At 39.2% G+C, this 21,129-nt stretch overlaps 1 protein-coding gene across 1 annotated transcript; it reads left to right on the forward strand.

The window, feature by feature from the left end:
• The first annotated feature begins 17,097 nt into the window (after nucleotides 1-17,097).
• On the forward strand, nucleotides 17,098-17,895 carry LOC131220248 (fasciclin-like arabinogalactan protein 21). Its single transcript, XM_058215202.1, has one exon. The coding sequence runs from the start codon at nucleotides 17,098-17,100 to the stop codon at nucleotides 17,893-17,895; it is 798 nt and encodes a 265-aa protein (XP_058071185.1).
• Nucleotides 17,896-21,129: the final 3,234 nt, after the last annotated feature.

Here is a 21,129-nt window from a genome sequence, read left to right on the forward strand (position 1 = left end):
CTTTAGAATTTAATAGGGGGGAAAGGGAAATGAGCAAGTAGCTCGATACAAATTACATAGCTTCCATTCGGATTTGAGACTCTCAATATGATTGTGGAGGAATTAGGATTTGGTTATTTTGACTTCATCATGCTAGTACATTGCAATTCAAACTGATCGAGTCATCCAAATGTGCCTCGGTATCATTTTGATCAGTATGCTTTAGTTCCTTTAGGGTTGTTCTTCACAGGATGATCTCATGGCAATTGTGCTGTTTGGGTGTAGCCCAAATCGCAATTGGATCCAATATGCATGGTGATTTGGGTCACCATCCATTTGGTGAGTTCATCAGGGCAAGCGCTTTTCCGACTGTGTCCGATGAAAGTGGGGTTTCCTATATCAAAATGCCATTGGCATGTCATGGGTCTTTATCCTAAGAAAAGTCCGGATTCATTCAATCTGGTTGATCTGTTTCATCAAAATGTCCCAAATTTCTTCGCTAAGGGTTTGCTTGGCAGCATGGCTCCGGTGTGGATGATAGCATGAATCCAATACTAATTACTAGACATTTCATTTGGTGATGTTAGTCAACTTTTGCATCGTGATTTCATTTCGTCTCACTGTGATGTTTAAGTGAAATCCACCCTAATCATCACGTGCTTCTCTCCATTTTTGCATTAGGGCTAAAACATCAGTACCGTTTGTGATTTAAGTAGGCCATATGAAGGAAAATAGCTAGAAGAGGAATGCCCCCATTAAATTTTTTAGGGCTAACCGCGATTATTATATGAAATCCATTCAACCATTAGATATGAACTTAAAATTTAGGTTTGGGGCAACAATCGAGCCCATTTGTGATTCAAATGTGCCACATTAAGGAAAACAATAGTGAGCATTGCCTTGCATACTGTTTTCAATCACGCAAAACACCTAAATCACGAGCAGGACTGAGTTTTAAGCCCAGCTAAACTGAAGTGACAGACATAGTAATCAGGGTGAATTTCACATAAACATCACTGTGAGCAATGATGAAAACTTCTTATACACCAAATTCTGTTTACGATTCCATCTATAAAGTGCTATATACAACTTACTATAGTAATTCCCATGAATTCCATAATAATTGTGATTTAAATTCTAATTTATTTAAAATTATTTTGTCAAGCAATCCTAATATAATTCTCAAAGTCAGATAATAATAATAATAAAAAAAAGAAATCTACTAAATCTAACTTGTATAACATCCTCGAATTGAGGCCACTTCACCTATATGACCCCTAGTAGGTGGGTCAACAGCGTACAAACGTCACTTTCAAAGAGTCTTTTCACGAATGTTATACCCTTGATTTTCTCTCTTTTAAATATAGGAAATTTTCATTATATGACAATTTCCTGCACTTTTCTTTCTACCCCCTCTACTTTTTAAAAAGAGAATTTCCTTTCAACAATCCCAAAGGAAAAAATGACAACCCATATTCAAAGAGAGAGAAAAATAGAGAGAGAAAGTAAAAGAACCTTTCTTTCCTTTACATAATCTCAACCGTCGAGCTAGCCAATCTGTTCTTTGATCACCAACCAAACTAGTGAATGGTGGATCTGAACCAAACTAGTAAAAGAACCTTTCTTTCCTTTACATAATCTCAACACGATCTTTATTTTCCATCTAATCCGTTCATAACGTCATATAAATCTGGATGAAAGTAAAAAATAAAATTTATATTTATCTAAGACTAATGTGGCTCACAAAACGTTTTCAACTTTGAGCGTTCAATACTTGCTGTTTCCTTCGTGTGGTCCACTTAAGATTTATAAGTGCCTAATTTTTTTCATTAGACTTAATATAATATGAAAAAATGGATGGACAGCGTAGATAAAACACATGCATTATGGTGGGGCCTACAAATCTTTGCCCAGTACCGAACTCGGTACTGGAGGCGTCACTACGGAATCTGCGTCCCCACCGACGTCGGTGCCTACGGAGTCCGAGTTCTCACCCGCCAGCCTAGTAAGAAAGAGGAGGTTTCCTGTCCAACTGGTTGGACACAAGTTAAAGTCCATCCGACTATATCCTATAACCTATTATTTAAATATTAAATCCAACCCTTCCAACAGGTTGATCCCACCATATTGATCTCCTAATATGAAAATATGTCTATATATAATCATCAAGTGGACCACACCGTAGAAAATATTATTTTCCTTTGATAACGGAAAAACAAAAACCTAGATCATTCAATATTTGTAACACGTCCAAACCGTGGCCCATTCGAGATGGTACACGAGACAGAAATTACACTGAACTGACATACTAAGCTCTCTGGGGCCCACCCAAGGATATATATATATATATATATATATATATATATATATATATATATATATATAACTCCGTCCATGCATTTTTCCGGATCATTTTAGGACATGACACTAAATACGAGTCTGATCCAAAACTCATGTGGATAACACCACATGAAACAGTGGAGAGTGAACGTCTACCGTTGAGACCTTCTTTGGGGAAGAAAGAAGTTTCGGATCCAGATGAGTTTTTTTTTTTTTTTTCCATTGGGAATCAACTTAAGAACGGGTTGTATTAGCATATAAACATCACAGTAGACCCCAGGAAGAAAACAAAAGTGAGCATTTCGATCTCCACTATTTTCTGTGGTGTGGCTGACTGGAGTCTTAGATTTGCCTCATGTTTGTGCTCATGTCCGAAAAGGAGCTAGAGAAATAGATGGACGGAGTGGATTTAAAACAAACTTCACGGTGGGCCCCACATGGCACAGACAACTAAGGAACGGTTATACTGAAAAGTAGTTACCATCTGCATTGGATCAAAGATATGAACGGTTTAACTTTGAGCTATATATATACATGCCATGTGTACAACTACCGAATATGTGTATATGAACCATCACACACATGCAGAGCATTAAATAGCTCCACCAGCAGTCAGGCTACAAAAACCAACGTTCTGGAAGCTGCCACCGACCCTAAGACCGTGTGACCTTGTCCTTTTCTGGAGAAAGAGACGAAGAGAGAGAATCCAGGCCGTCTATATAAGGCCACAGAATCTCTTCCCTATCCACTCTCTCTTTTTCTCCTCCAATTCAAACCTCTCTCTCTCTCTCTCTCTCTCTCTCTCTCAGAGGACCCATATATCCAAATGGCTCAGTTTCTTCTCATTTGTTTGATCTTTGCTCATTTTTCCACACTTACAATGGCTAGAATTGGATTTGAGTCAGACCCAATTACCCAGACCAGGGTCGAGCCACATGGGCTTAGTGGCTCAGACAAGACCACTTCAAGTGTATCGATGACTAGCCAAAAATCAGAAATGGAGACTCAAGCTGCAGAATCGCCTGAGTACGAACAGCACGAGATGCATCATCATCACCATTCATCCGACTGGTCGATAGCCGGTGGAGGCGTGATCATAGGTGGTCTAGTCACCACCATCTTCGCTGCGGTTTTTTGCTACATTAGGGTCACCAGAAGAAGATCTGATCACAATGCAATGTAGCTTTGAATTGCTTGTTTTCTATTAATTGGAATGGAAAATGTCACTGAAATAGTAGAGCCTGTTTGGTTGCCACTTGAGAGCTTATCTCATTTTATTTTACTATGATTAAATAAAATGAGATGAACTTATTTTTAGGTGGCAGCCAAACAGGCCCTAAGAATTTGTAAAAAGAAAAAATAAATATTGTAAAAATACATATATGATGATGAGATGAGTAATGTAAAAGATTTAGGTTTTTTCAATATGTTTTTGCTCATTTTTGTTTTATGATTTGTGTATGTTTGTAGAGGTTTTCTTGGATGTATGCTTGTGATTTAATGAGTACTGGATGGATTTGTCCGTGGACTTTGAAGTTTTGTGTTTGGAGTACATAAAATTTCCCGTGACTTCAATATTTTATGTTTGGATGCATGGATACGTGTGTCTGTGTACATTGAGGTTATCGGGAGCGGATTGGATACTGAATGCTTCAGTAGCCAAAACGCTACTGAAGTGATGTGGCAAAACGCCATTGCTGGATGTTAAGCGGCTGTTTCCTTTCAATAAATACTCTTCCAACAGAGATCCGTTAGCGGATGTTTTTCTGTTTAGGCCGTGAACGCACCCGGCCACGCACGGACGTGGATTTCCTGCCAAAAGACATTCCAAGAAGTTCTTGCGCTGGGAACTAGGTGGAGCCCACCATGATGTTTGTGAGAAATCCTACCCGTCCATCTGTTTTTTGAGTTCAAGTCAGACTTGAAGCCAAAAATGAACAGTTTCTAGAGCTCAAGTGAGTCAAAAAAGTGATAATTGAATGTTCACGGTTGAAATATTCGTAGGTCACATAAGTTTTGAGTCATGCTAATATTTTTTTTATTTCAGTTTATCCCAGTAGGAATGAAATTATTAACGGTATAGATGAATTGTAAATATCACTGTTGAACCCAGGTAGATTTTAACAGTAGGAATTTCCCTAACCACATTTTCCTTTAGCACGGCCCACTTGAGCTTTGGATGCAATGAACATAAAAAAATGGATGGAAGGGGAGGATTTCTCACAAACATCACAGTGGGCCTGGGTTCCCCGAGCAGGAAGAAATTCGCGTCGAGAAAAAAAAATGTAATGTGGAGTTTAACGGTACGCGGCTAAGGGAAGCTGATTGCCTAAGTAAACTCTGTGGGGTCTACCATGATTTATATATTTTATCCAGTCTGTCCATCCATTTTATAAGATAATTTTAGGGCCTTAACTCAAAACTTAAGCATGCATAAAGCTAAAATCGACCACACCAAAGAAAATAGTGTGAATTGAATTTATACTGTTGAAAAATTATTGGAGGCCACAGAAGTTTTGGATCAAGATTATATTTGTTTTTTACCTTCATCCATCTTTTTTGATCCTTTGAACAGTTTTGATGAAAAATAAACATCATTGTGGGGCTGGAAAGGTTTCAAAAGGTGGAAATCATTATTTCCACTGTTTCTCGTAGTATGGTTCACTTGAGATTTTTACAAGCTTCAATTTTAGGATCAACGCCTAAAATTAGATGGAAAAATAGATGGAAGGTGTAGATAAATCATATAAATTCACAATGGGCCCAACTGAATTTTGTCAGAATGATCATCCGATTTCATGGCCGAGTGGCGCACGGCAGAAAGGGAGAAAGATTCGTGTACCAAGGCAACATGCCGTTGGTATCTAACTAATGGCATTTTGCCACATCACTTCAGTAGCGTTTTGGCTACTGAAGCGTTCGGTATCCAATCCGCTCCCGAGGTTATCTACCTGGTTTGCACTTTTTTCAATTGATATGGGTTGACAGCTGCATTCCATAACCTAATATTTTAATTTATGAACTGGATTATGCAAATGAATAACCTTGACATGGGCTAATGAAAATGCACCATCATGTGTCTGCATCAGATGTCAGGCTTCAAATCATTTTCGGATTTTCATGCGTGAGTTTGACTATATATATATATATATATATATATATATATATATATATATATATATATGGGAAAAGGTACCATGCGCTCGACCTCGTGATAAGCTCCCATGAGGTCGAGTTGTGTGGGCCCCACTGTAATGCGTGTCGACCATCGATACCGTACATTTGATGGGTCCCCTTTAAATTATGGGATATCTCAAAAATCAGCCATATACGGAACTTAGGTGGGCCATGCCATCTAAAATCATGTGAAGACACCGTTAAAACATATAAAAGCACTTGGTGGGTCCCACCTGAGTTTTTAATGTTGCTGAAACTTGGTCTGAACCCTCATCCAGGTGGGACACACATAATGGATGGGCTGGATTTGCAAACCATATCTCGGTGGGCCCAAAAAACTCATTATGAATGTTTTAATGGTGCACGGCCCCTCTCCACTTCTGTATGTGGTGTGGCCCACACAAGTCACGGATTGACTTGATTTTTGAGACCTATGCCCACGATGGAATGGTGCATCTAACTGATGGGGTAGATTTTCAAAACGCATCACGGTGAGGCCCACACAGCTCGACCTCATGAGACGGACTTGTGAGGTCTAGCGCATAGTACCTTTTCCATATATATATATATATATATATGAGAAATGCTTACACACAACTACTTGGACCAGTTAAATTGGTCAGCTATCCGTGCATTAAATGACCAAAAAAAAATCATCTTTTTATACCCATGTAATGCACCACATATGAAGATACGTGACATCAAGTGTTACGGAAGTATAATGGCAGTTATATGTCATAGATTCCATTGTTTATCATGTAGGGCCTACCAATAAAATTTTATGTACAAATATTAGTAAATAATCCTCATCATTGGAACCACACATATAAGTGAAATTCATATTGTTGGAATGGATTTTTAGCAATTCACTTTTCTTGTAAATGAATATTATATTATTGAAAAAAAAAAAATCCTTAATATACTTACATGGGGACCTACTCTAATTAATGAACTAAATTTTTTAGACATGTGGCACATCACTCTAACATATCACACATGCACAACTAATTTAATAGTCTCACTTTATTTAGAAACAACCTCTCTCCGGATCTCTCACCTCGTTTAATGCCCTACCCTCCTTCCTTAATTATCTTTATGGACGCAATTTGGCTAGAGTCATGGTCCGTGCTCTGTGGGCTCCACTATGAAATATGTGTTTTATCTATGCCATCCATCTATTTTTACATATCATTGTAGGCCTTGATCCCAAAAATGAGGGGAATATAAATCTCAGGTGGACCACACCACAAGAAAACAATAGTGATTGAATACACACCATTAAAATCTTCCTAATGCCCGCTGTCTTATGTATTTGACATCTAATCTGTTGATTAGGTCATGCAGATCTAGATGAAGGGAAAAAACAAAGATCAGCTTGATCCAAGACTTTTATGGCCTCTAAGAAGTTTTTAATGGTGGACGTTCAATCAACACTGTTTCTGTGATGTGGTCCACTTGAAATTGGAATATAACTCTTTTTTGGTATCATACAATAAAATGATGTAAAAAAATAGATGAATAACATGAATGAAACAAATACGTCATGGTGAGGCCCACAGAACACCGACCACTAGCCCTAAGGTGAGTGGCAGGGTCAGTAGCCAATCCGCTATCCATCTTCGCAGCGCCAGAACTTCCAACCCCGCATGGAGTGGATTACGTGTAACCCTGTCCAAGCATAACAGGGTGCATCCCTTGCCGTGGGGTTCACTTTGATCTATGTATTATATATCCATGCAATCCAACCATATTTTCAAATTTTTTTTTTTTTTTTTCCTATTAGCTTGTTAGTATACCCACAGACAGTTCACACTTCACTGTTAGCCACGTGCCCTAGGGAATCAATACCTAGTGTTGGAACGAGGTGTCTTAGATATAAATATTTTCAGTTCATTTTAAAACACTACTATTCAAAAAATGAAATAGATATAAATCTTAGGTGGACCTCAACATAGGAAACAATGGTGATTAGCCATTAGAAACATTTTTGTAAACCACAAAATGTTTGGATCAAGAAAAAATTATTTTTTTATTTTTTTATTTTTTCACTTTCCCGTAATCTAGGTTTTCATAACTTCATCAATATGTTAAGTGGAAAATAAACACTAAAGAAGGCCTTCGGAAGTTTTTAATGATAAATGTTCAATATCAAATATTTCTTATAATGTGGTAGACCCGAGAATTTTATCTACTCCTTTTGGAATCTTGCTGTAACATGACCTTAGATATGGACCAATGGGATGGATATACAATACATATGCGAAGGTGACTCCAGTGTATGATGGACCGTATTGCGTGAGACCGTGCCACACTTATTTTCTTTTTTTCTATTTCAAATTTTTTTTTTTTTTGGCTAAATGCCCCTTTTCTCTGGATGATGAGAGGGGAGGGCCCTTTTCTCGGAGCCAACGGCAGGAGAAAATTTCACGTTAACACCTTTGGTAGGTCCCATGACTTTTGATCTTTTTTTTGTTAATGAGAGCCTGTTAAAAGCCACCGAAAAACAACCATCTCTCTTACTAAGCATTAATTAGCATTAATCAATCAAACTAGTTGGTCGGTCCAATTAGTTGTGTGTGACCATTACTATATATATATATATATATATATATATATATATATATATATATATATATATATAAATGCCTTTTCATCATGTCACATCAAAAATCATAAAAGATTTTATTAATCACGAGTTGTGAGATACTCTACCTCTAATGTCGGTGAAATGACGTCGTAAGTTTTGACTTGCCAGCCCCATATCTGTTAGGGACACGGATTGTGTCCTACCTTCGCTCGCACTCTTTGGAGCCCACCATGATGTAAGTGTTTTATCCGCGCAGTTTACTACTTTTCTTAAATCATTTTAAGGTATGATCCTAAAAATGATGCAGGTCTACGTGATAATTTTTTAACCATCCAACCAAATCATATGGTCATGTAGACGTGAATGAAGTGAAAATACAAATATCATCATGATCTGAAACTTCCCCAGTTCTTAAGAAGGTTTTTAATGGTGGACATTCAATCCCCACTTTATGGTCCACTTAAGCCTTAAGCATGCCTCATTTTTTGGTTCATATCTTAAAATGATAGGGGAAAAACGTTGAACTGCGTAGATAAAATACTTAAATGACCATGATGGGTAGGAACCCTGCCCCGACGGTAGGCAGGAGTAGGAGGCAATCCGCGTCCATATGTCAGACAGCAAAGCGCGCACTCAACTGAAAACTTTAAAAAGGAAAAAGCTGCAGTGCCTTTGAACTGCTAGTCACGACTTTGAGCCTGTAACAACTGTTATAGGAGCCCTTTAACTGCCCCATGTAAAGGCAACATGCGTGTGTGAAGGGAGTCGCAATGAAAAACAATGATGGACATGGATTGACTACTTTCCCTGACCGTCCATGTATTTTCCCATGTCATTTTAAATCCCAGGCCTAAAAAGGAGATAAGGTTTAAGTGGGCCACGCGGTAAGAAGCAGGTGCTAATGATATCTGCTGTTGAAACCTTTCTAAGGCCTATTGTGATGTTTATTTGTCATCGAACTTGTTTGTAAGTTCATAGAAACCTTGACGAAAAGAAAAATAAAAATATTAGCTTAATTCAAAACTATGGCAACAGCCAAATAAGTTTTCAATGGCAAGATTTTAATCCCCATTTCATGGTCTACTTAGGGTCTGTTTGGGCGGTGGGATTAGAAGGGATTAGGTGGGATGGGATTCATCTGGTCCTGTGCCAATTCCACTCCTTGTTTGGGAAGAATGGAAAAGCTTGGAATTACGTTAAATAGAATTGCATTGGGTCCTGTGCCAATTTCACTCAATGTTAGCAAGTTGTTGTAGGTCCCACCATGATGTGTGGGCTATATCCACACCGTCCACCCATTTATCGAGATTATTTTAGATCGTGGGCCAAAAAATCAGGTAAATCTAATGCTCAAGTGGACCCCACCATAGAAAGCAACGGATTAGTTGTTCATCAACCATCCATACATCCCAATTATTTCACCATCAAAAGTGGGGTCCATATTTTGGACGGTTTAGATATGCCTGTGTATCATCCATAACACTACCAGAGTATCAAAGTTCTTATCATTATTAGGTACATTAAGTACGTTGATTATGTGGTATATGTTACTAGAAAGCGGATTAGGTGAGACTCCAGTAGGGCCCATCTCGATGTATGTATTGTGTATCCATGCCGTCCATCCGTTTTTCCAGATCATTGTAGGACATTATCTCCAAAAATAAGCAGATCCAACTTTCAAGTGGACCATAACATAGGTAACAGTGGTGATTGAACGTCCGACCATTAAAAAATTCTTAGGGCCCATCATAATGTTTTCGCAGGGTTTATTTTCCATCCAATCTGTTTATAAGGTTGCATAAGCACCTGGATGAAGGGAAAAAAGAAATATAATCTTCATCCAAAACTTTCATGGCCCAGTAATGGTCAATCACCATTGTTTCCTATGGTATGATCCACCTGATGCATGGATATAGAATACATATATCAAGGTGGGCCCCACAATAAATAGGTACCGTCTTGGGGGAGTCCGGGTCTCACCTAATCTGCTCCCATGTTACGTACGCGGTTGTATGGGTATTATCCACACTGTCCATCCATTTTTTTCCTATCATTTTAGGGTATAGGCCCAGAAATGAGTCAGATACAAGGCTCAAGTGAACCACACCACAGGAAGCAGCGGTTATAATGATTCTCACCGTTGAAACTTTTTTAGGGTCCACCGTGATGTTTATTTTCCATCCAACCTATTCATATAGTTACATAGACCTGGATGAATAGAAAACACAAATATCAGCTCCATCCAAAACTATTGTAGTCCCCAAGAAGTTTTCAGTAGTAAGAGTTTAATCCCCATTGTGTAGTCCACTTGAGCCCTGTATCCGCCTCATTTTTAGGTTTATACCCTAAAATGATACAACAAAATGGATGGGCGGTGACCCATACATCTAAAAGTCGCTGCCCATTCCAAGCTGGAGACAGGCGGTGGTAGGATGCAATCCACGTCCCCATGTTACTAATTAATAGGGCTGTACACAAACCGAGTTAGCTCGGTTAAGTTGCTCGACTCAAAAAAGCTTGATTTGACTTTGTTCGAAACTGAGTTCGAGCCGAGTCGGACTGATTTTCTGAGCTTGAAATTTTTTTTAACCAAGTTCAAGTTTGCCGAAGCTCAGATCGGCCCAAATCAAACCCAACTCTAATTGAACTCGGATCAAACCAGTTTAGTGACTCGGTTACTTTGATTTTAATGTTGTTCAGTAATGTTCATCAAGTGTTTGTTGAAATGACTCAACGAAGTGTCGGCTGGTGACAAGGAAGGTATGTATACGAAATAAATACATTTTTTTTTCTTAATTTTGATGTTGCCTAGGTGTTTGATGAAATACCTATAAAACTATTGTTGCCGTTTTACATACAGTGAGAATTTGAGGTACAGTCCATGTGTTTGTGAAAATGCTACAAGGGTGAACTCGGCTCGATCCTGGCTTGAACTCACCTCAAACTGGCGCGAATTGCTAACTGAATCGAGCCGAGCTGGCCAATCAGGCTCGAGGACCGAGCCAAGCTGAGCCCAATTCAAGCTGGGGTCAGCTAGTGGCTGAGCCGAGTTGAGTTGTGCCAAGTTCGACTCAGTTCAACTCATGTACACCTCATGATTAATATTTACTATGTAGTATACACCCAAGAAATCTGATATACTCAAGAAATATCTAAGAACCTATTGATCTAGTCCAACCCGGCCCATTTAGGGTTTCAAGGAATTTTTTATCATATACCACTGCAGTGGGGCATGCTTAATGAACGGTTCAGATCTTATACAAAAGTTGGTGGATGGGCTTGAAATTGTGATGGCTATGATTATTACGGGCCATGCTCAGGCTTGTTTCTTCGATCCATTTCTACCCCTGGCCGGGCTCAGGTCTGGGTTGACAGGCCTGGTCACATAGGCTTGTTTGAAGGGTTGAATGCTAATCAATTTATTATGCCTGAACGAAGACACGGGCTTCAATAAAAGGTAGAGCAACTGGGTCGAACCCAAGTCCATGAAAGACTCAGACCTGATCTCGAGTCATGACCAGGTCGAGCTTTCTCAAGTCTTGGGAAATCTAGTCGAGTCAACCCAACCATTCATCTTGGCACCATGTGGGGCCCACTAGGCGTTTGTACAACAACAACAGCAGGATGGTGTCCCAGCAACACATGCAACGGTTGAAGGGTCAATGCATTTCCCTCATCCAAGGAATCCCCTATTCCCCTTACAGGCGTGTATCATTGCAGCACAGGGTCCTTGATAGAGAGGGAAAATTGGGGAAAGAAATTCATACGGTTGAAACCTTTCTAGGCTCTACCTTGTTGTTTATATGTTATCCAAACCGTTTATAAGATAATTCCCAATGGGATGAAGTGAAAAAACAAAAAATATAGCCTGATACAAAACTAAAAGTTGATAAGAATTCTTCAACGGTGCTCACTGAATTTCCACTGTTTCCTCTTGTATGGTCCATTTGAGTGTTGGATACACTTCATTCTTGCTCTCATGTCCTAAAATGAGCTAAAAAACAGATGGACAGGGTGGATTTCTCAAAAAACATATCAGTGGGTCCACGCAGCATCCTTGCGTAGGAACTAAGAACTTTTACACCAAGACACTTCTTTCATTGGCCTGGTTGCAGGGGAAAGAGAAATTTACCACTGTAGATGCCACCTTTTATCCAGCAGCTTTTTGGAGGTAAAACAAAGTTAACATACCAACTTAGACCTTCACATACGGATACTGAATTTGAGGACAAAAATACCTAGGGGTGCACACAGGTCGGTTCGGTCTGGTTTTGAGGTGAAACTGGAACCGAACCATTCTTAACAGTTATACAACTCTTGGAACCAAAACCGGACCGTTAGTACCCTGGAGCTGAACCGAAACCGGACTGTGAAGAACGATTCAGTCCTGGATTGGATCCACGGTTCTGGATAATAGCCATACAAATGTGGTTTGACATTTTCTGGGGAGATACGAGCTCTTTATCTTGCTGATCTTATGATGTGGAAGGGCCATATTATTTTACAATGCAAGTATATGGAATTTTGTCAACCACTATGTAATCAACCTTGAAGACTACAATTCTATACTGTATTAAACCTGTGCTAAAATACTGGCTGATGCATCGACTGATATGCTTATGTAATGGTGGGCCACTGATAGCTATCCAAAGTATAGTGAATCTAGATATTTTCTTTGACAAAATTCCCAAAATATCTTACCAGAGGAGACACATCATGACAAACAGTTATTCCCTTGCACCATCAATGCAGCATTTTAGAGTTTTCTTGTCCACATTTGTATGGCTATTATCGGATCGACGGTTTGGATCCACGATTCTTGTCACGGATCGGTTCTACGGTTCAGATATACGATTCAGATCAACGGTTCGATTCGGTTCTACAAGATCCTAAACCGGAATCGATCCATAATCAACGGTTTTCAAAATTTGGGAACCAGAATCGGACCGTTAGCACCCTAGAATCAGACCAAACCGGACCGATCCAACGGTTCCGGTCCGATTACACGGTTCCAACGGTTAAATGTGCACCCCTAAAAATACCTCTACTTTTTAAAGTGGACTTATCACTACGGATTATAACCTTAGCCATAAGTAAGGTAACCTGGCCTATGACGATTTGGCGGGCCTCTATGGCTACAGATTATAATCATAGCCATAGGTACCGCAGGCCAATCTGGCAGCCAACCCCGATAGTGGGACAGGACATTGAATCGGGGTCGACTAGGTCAGTGGGACAGTGACTCGGGGTTGACCGGGTCAGTGGGATGTGGCTTTTTGGGCCATGCTCCATCCATAATAGGGGGCCCTAATTTGATGTGGTTTATAAGATTTCTTTGGCAAATAAATCCTCTGCAAAGGTTTGCATTCTCTCCATTTTGCACTCCTATTTATATTTTTGATGATTTTCTTTATCTTCTAAGTGCTTTCTTGAACTTTTTTTAACCATCAATTGGCATAGTCATTTTATATGCTAGGCTAGGACAAGCCCCACAACCATCTGCTAGGCTAGGACAATGTCAATCAATGGTAGGATTTTAATGAGTAAACACGATTCATTTGTGGTTTTAATTTTCGATAAAAAAGTTAATTTATAATTTATTGATGAAGTTGAGGATATGATTTGAGTGTCCCCATAGGGTTTGCATTTACTTGGTTAGTAGGAAAGAATTGGGTGTGTACAGTGGACAACTTACAGAAACTACAAATGATCATTCCTGATGTTTACATTGGGTCTCTTTCGGATGTGGAGTCAGTTGACCACTTGCTTGTTCACTGCATCTTAGTTAGAATAGTTTGGAGTTGATTTTTTATGTGTTCTAGTGCACTTGGGTGGTGCTAGATTCTATTGGGGATTTGTTCGTAGCTTGGCATGGGGTGGTAATGCTCTTGAAGGGAAAGCACTAAGTAAGTTATCACTTCTAGCTAGATTATTATTTGATTTGGGCTGAACACAATGAGAGATACTTTGCTTGCTCTCATATGCAACATACAAGGGACTTAATCCAAGCTTTTTGTAGATGTAGCTGAGGAGAATCCTAAGCAGTATTCAAATGTCCTGAGCGATAGCTTAATTTTACTAAATAGCGGCAAGATCAGAAATTATTCTTTAATTTCAGAAGCTAATCTTGTACAATTTACTTGAATCAATGGTCTGTAATCTGGATTGTGGGAACTAAATAAATTGAATACCATCTTCGCTAGCTTCCATAAACATTTTCCTCAGTTGTAAGTCATCTGGTATAAAGAGTTTATCCTTCTCTACTAACCAAATTCCATCGCCAGAGGCAGTCTAGGACGGCAGCCTGATTATTTTCTCTTTGAGAATCTCTTCAGTTTTGGAGTTCCAATTTTCAAGTACATGAGTCCAAAAGGAGCAACACTTCGCCAAACTCACTTCATGTTGATCATTTAATTCCCAGTACTCATTCCATAGGTTAACATAGTTATTGGTAGAGGGAACCATTGAAATTGAGCGGGGCAAACAGACCATCCCTATCATGAATCACACAACCCTTTGAACTCACCCATTCCCTATCTTGAAATTGAGCAGGACAAACATGAAATTCAGGTTGGGAAATATGAAATTGAGCAGGGCAAGCACGAAATTCAACGGGACAAACATGAAATTTAGCGGGGCAGGCTAAAAATTAAGCAGGGCAAACATGAAATTCAGTGAGGGAAACATGAAATTGAGTGGGGAAAATATGAAATTGAGTGGGGCAAACTAGAAATTGAACGAGGTAAATATGAAATTCAGTAGGGCAAACATGAAATTCAGTGAGGCAACCTAGAAATTGGGCGGGGCAAACATGAAATTGAGCGGGGCAAACATGAAATTGAGCGGGAGAAACTGAAATTCAGCAAGGGTAACATGAATTTCAATGAACTTGAAATGCAATTGAACTAGCCTAACACATAATTGAAATGCAATTGAATTAGCCTAATATGGATTTCAATGAACTTGAAATGAGATTGAACTAGACAAACATCAAATTCAAAGGTTATTACTTGGAGAATTCAACCAATCATGAACCGGGAATGTCGGCGACAACTCGAGCATATTGCCGAGAAGTAGGTCAAATAGACCAAGAACTCTTGAAATTTGAAATCATTTTGATCCGTATGCTTTTATCCTATTGAGTTAACTAAATGGGGCCCAACATTCAACTTGAATGTATGTGGACTATCCACAACATTCATCCATTTTTCTATCTATATTAAGGGTTTGAGCTTAAAATCCGATTTTGCTTGCTATGCCCCACAATGATGTTTTATTTATAATCCATCATGTTCATCAGATGATGTATACATAGATGAACCAAAGGCCTAGATGCAAGCTTCATCCAACAGGCAATATATGAAAATATACCTGTACTGCGTACTTTCTTCAGTGGATCGGCCATTTTCAGAAGATGAGGAAATGCTAATGTATGGAGAGGATGCAATCCAACGGGAGAATGGTGCAATCTAGTAGAGGGATTTTCGTGCTAGAGAAAATGAGTTTTTTGTCTTTCTTAGTGGAAAGGGGGTGAAAGCAATGTCAATGAAAGCAACGACAGTGAAAGGAGGGGTATTTTTGTCCTCAAATTCGCTGTCAGTACGTGAAGGTCTAAGTTGGTAAGTTAAGTTTGTTTTGTATTAAAAAACTATTGAATAAAAGGTGGCATCTACAGTGGTAAATTTCTCCGGGTGAAACGGATTGGCTACTCCCCTGCCACCAGCCTGGTGGCTAGTGGCCGATGCTCTGTGGGCCCCACCATGATGTATGTGTTTCATCCATTCAGTTCATTCATTTTTACAGATCATTTTAGGCTTGATCCCAAAAATTAGAGGAATATAAATCTCAGGTGGACCATACCACAGGAAAACAATAGCGATTGGATATCCACCATTAAATTCCTCCTAAGGCCCACTTTACTGTTTATTTGTCATCCAATTTGTTGATTAGGTCATACAGACCTAGATGAAGGGAAAAAACAAAGATCAGCTTGATCCAAAACTTTTATGGCCCCCGAAAAGTTTTTAATGATCATTGTTCATTCAACACTATTTCCCATAATGTGGTCCACTTAGAGATTGGGATATAACTCGTTTTTGGTCTCGTATCATAAAATAATCTAGAAAAATAGATGGACGGCATGGATGAAACACATACATCATGGTGGGGCCCACAGAGCACCGACCATCAGCCATTGGCTGGTGGCAGGGGAGTAGCCAATCCGTTCCCGGTTGCAGTAAGCTTAATAGATGGACAGGATCGTACGATGTGGTAAAGCGTGGCCCATAAATGCTGAGGCCCAGCAGATGCAAAGGTGGTGGGCCCCACCTGTCCAATTGCTAGATGGAGGGGCCTTGTGGTCATTTAGCCCATTCAATCTTAAATGACCAAATGCCCTAGCCTCTACCTTAAATGAGGAACCACCATCCCCATTTAAAATGAGGGCATTGTGGTCATTTCTCGAAACACTCCAGAGGCAGGTTCCTCTGCAACGTGTAGAATAAGCTTATTCTACAATGCGCTGTGTGGGACCCACCTTGATGTAATACCCAAATCCAATCCATACATAAACTCCTACCCTTCAATTACAACCTGTAAGCTGAAAATTATACTTATAAAAAACAAATGTGGGTCACACCACAACGAAAAGTTGGGACGGTGAAACCCACCGTTAAAACTTTGTAGACTGTCTGGGGCCTAAAAAGTATTTTATATTCCATCCAACCAATTCAGAAGATAGCCTCCGTCAGGTTGAAGGGAAAAATAAAAAATCAATCCAATCCAAAAATCAGGTGGGCCACACCATGCGATAATAGTGGTTTTACGCATGATTTTACATGGTGTGGCCCACCGGAGTTTTAGGACCCCTATAAAAAAAAAAACAACGTTGAAAGGTGAGTTTTAAATCCCAACGGTTTTCTTGCTCCTTTCCCTCCAAGAACACTACTTGCCCATCTCTCTCTCTCTCTCTCTCTCTCTCTCTCTCTCTCTCTCTCTCTCTCTCTCTTCCCAAAATGCCTTTCCCTTCCTGCTCTTCTTGCGTCCATGCCATCACCTACACCGTCCTCTCGATCACTCTAGCAGTCTTTGCAATCTGCTCAGCCTCTCAATCCCACAAGACCCAAATCCCCGTTTCCCCAGCAGACGACCAGTCATCGTCGCGGGCCCAAAATCTATCCACGAATGCCATAGAGGCCCTACAGAAATTGGGCTACAATATCTCGGCCACCCTCCTCCAGCTCCGCTCTGAGCACTTCCTCCCACCCTCCCAAGGGACCCTCTTTGCCATCATCGACCCCGCAATCTCTAACATCTCCCTCCCAGCCCAATTCATGACAGATTTCCTCCATTACCACACCTCCCCTAAAAAACTCACCTTCCAAGATCTCCTACTGCGCCCCCTCAACAGCTGCATCCCAACCCTTCTCCACCAAAAGAATCTCATGATCACAAAAATCAACCAAGAAGAAAGAATGGTGGAGATCAATCGGGTCCCAATATCTCATCCGGATATCTACACCGATAGCCATTACACGATCCACGGCATTCTTGCGCCGTTCTACTCCCCCAAGCCCGCTGATTTCCTGATTAGCAATGATCCGATACCGTCACCGATGTGCAATGAGAATGGTGGCCTGATCGCGAATCCTAATGGTGAAAGAAATGCAGTCCCATGGCCTCAGATCATCCGGCTACTTGGCTTGAATGGATTCACCTCATTTTCAATTGGATTGCAATTGGTTCTTGATGGGATTCTTCAAGATTTTGGGAATTTGAGTTCAGTTACGATCTTCGCCATCGCCGTTGCTTGAAAAGGCCATTAGACTTCATATCTTGCCTCAGAAAATGTCTTACAGCAGATTGGCTCAGATGCCCAAGAAAGAATTTCTTCCGACGCTGATTCCCCGTCAGGATCTCCAAATAACCAACACCGTTGATTTTGCTGAGATTCTTTCGATCAACAGCGTGGAGGTTACAGAACCAGATATCTTCTCAACGAAGATGTTTGTGATTCATGGAGTTTCATGGGCCTTTGAGTTTTGAATATTCCTTCATGATTCGGATCTCACGGATTGCAAATTGACGAGTTCCTTTGATTTTTCTACTGTTCTCGAGCTCATGTTTCTGTGATTTTCAAGTGCATGGGTGTATTTCTGTAATCTTGAAAGTTTTGGGTTTTTTGCTTTGTGTAGATGGATTAAGTTGGAAAAAATGATTGTTTAGTTTTTTGTAATTTTGATATCTTTTTGTTCTGATTATGGCTGTGTTTGGCAGTTTGGTTACATGGAAATTTCAGGAGCTGAGCAAATTGTGAATTTTGAATTTTCTAGAATTTGCAAAAATTACGAAATGGGGCTCCTGTGTTACACTGGAATTTGGAAAGAAAGATCTTTCTTTTTGCATGGGCATGGGCGAAGTTTCATAAATTTTGGATTTTCTTTAGGGTGTGTTTGGTTGCACAAAATATCATGAAATTTCATGTTTGATCGGTCTGATTTGGACCAAAATATCATGAAATTACATGATATTTGGTGCAACCAAACGTAGCCTTAGATTAGAATCCCAGAAATCGTGACTAAGTTGGAGCAAAATATCATGAAATTTCATGTTTGATCGGTCTTGCTTCATCGTGTTCTTTGCAAAATATCCAAGCTGTCCACCATTTTCCTCATATGATTTTAATTCTTGGGCCAAAAAGCTATCCAAATCGGAATCTCAGGTGGGCCACAAGGCAGGTAACAGTGTATATTGAACCCAGGCCTTTCAAGCCTTCACGGTGCCACAAAAATTTCAGATCAAGGTAAAATTCGGTGGTTATGTTCAAATCACTGGGAATGACATTTTATATAGTTTGAATGGCCTAAAAGCATTAAAAATGGACCATTCATAGTTTCAATGGTAGTAAACAAAAACTCACTTTTTCCTATTGTGGGACCCGCATGTGGTCTGTATCTGCCTAAATTTTAGACCCACCATCCCCTTATTCTATTTTATTTTTTATTTTTCCTCTTCTTTCCTCAAATAAAAAGTGATTTTCCGGGCATCCAAACATGCCCTAGGTTAGTTTTGTGAAGAATTTTTTTAGGCTATGTTTGAATGCACAAGTGGATTGAATTGTGAACATTTGAGTTTATTAGAGATTAAAAATCAAAATCCAATTCAATTATATTGATATCTATTCTATCTTTGATATCTATCTTATAACCAATTCAATTATCAATAATAAGAACAATCTTAGTGATAATGTATAGGAGATTTTCAATTATCTTGTTTTGCTTTAGAATTTAATAGGGGGGAAAGGGAAATGAGCAAGTAGCTGGATACAAATTACATAGCTTCCATTCGGATTCGAGACTCTCAATATGATTGTGGAGGAATTAGGATTTGGTTATTTTGACTTCATCATGCTAGTACATTGCAATTCAAACTGATCGAGTCATCCAAATGTGCCTTGGTATCATTTTGATCAGTATGCTTTAGTTCCTTTAGGGTTGTTCTTCACAGGATGATCTCATGGCAATTGTGCTGTTTGGGTGTAGCCCAAATCGCAATTGGATCCAATATGCATGGTGATTTGGGTCACCATCCATTTGGTGAGTTCATCAGGGCAAGCGCTTTTCCGACTGTGTCCGATGAAAGTGGGGTTTCCTATATCAAATTGCCATTGGCATGTCATGGGTCTTTATCCTAAGAAAAGTCCGGATTCATTCAATCTGGTTGATCTACTTCATCAAAATGTCCCAAATTTCTTCGCTAAGGTTTTGCTTGGCAGCATGGGTCCGGTGTGGATGATAGCATGAATCCAATACTAATTACTAGACATTTCATTTGGTGATGTTAGTCAACTTTTGCATCGTGATTTCATTTCGTCTCACTGTGATGTTTAAGTGAAATCCACCCTAATCATAACGTGCTTCCCTCTATTTTTGTAGTAGGGCTAAAACATCAGTACCGTTTGTGATTTAAGTAGGCCATATGAAGGAAAATAGCTAGAAGAGGAATGCCCCCATTAAATTTTTTAGGGCTAACCGTGATTATTATATGAAATCCATTCAACCATTAGATATGAACTTAAAATTTAGGTTTAGGGCAACAATCGACCCCATTTGTGATTCAAGTGTGCCACATTAAGGAAAACATAGTGAGCATTGCCTTGCATACTGTTTTCAATCACGCGAAACACCTAAATCACGAGCAGGACTGAGTTTTAAGCCCAGCTAAACTGAAGTGACAGACATAGTAATCAGGGTGAATTTCACATAAACATCACTGTGAGCAATGATGAAAACTTCTTATACACCAAATTCTGTTTACGATTCCATCTATAAAGTGCTATATACAACTTACTATAGTAATTCCCATGAATTCCATAATAATTGTGATTTAAATTCTAATTTATTTAAAATTATTTTGTCAAGCAATCCTAATATAATTTTCAAAGTTAGATAATAATAATAAAAAAAAAAGAAATCTACTAAATCTAACTTGTATAACATCCTCGAATTGAGGCCACTTCACCTATATGACCCCTAGTAGGTGGGTCAACAGCGTACAAACGTCACTTTCAAAGAGTCTTTTCATGAATGTTATACCCTTGATTTTCTCTCTTTTAAATATAGAAAATTTTCATTATATGACAATTTCCTGCACTTTTCTTTCTATCCCCTCTACTTTTTAAAAAGAGAATTTCCTTTCAACAATCCCAAAGGAAAAAATGACAACCCATATTCAAAGAGAGAGAAAAATAGAGAGAGAAAGTAAAAGAACCTTTCTTTCCTTTACATAATCTCAACCGTCGAGCTAGCCAATCTGTTCTTTGATCACCAACCAAACTAGTGAATGGTGGATCTGAACCAAACTAGTAAAAGAACCTTTCTTTCCTTTACATAATCTCAACACGATCTTTATTTTCCATCTAAGCCGTTCATAACGTCATATAAATCTGGATGAAAGTAAAAAAATAAAATTTATATTTATCTAAAACTAATGTGGCCCACAAAAAGTTTTCAACTTTGAGCGTTCAATACTTGCTATTTCCTTCGTGT

The sequence above is a fragment of the Magnolia sinica genome, chromosome 12 (genome assembly GCF_029962835.1).
Source record: "Magnolia sinica isolate HGM2019 chromosome 12, MsV1, whole genome shotgun sequence".
Taxonomy (NCBI): Eukaryota; Viridiplantae; Streptophyta; class Magnoliopsida; order Magnoliales; family Magnoliaceae; genus Magnolia; species Magnolia sinica.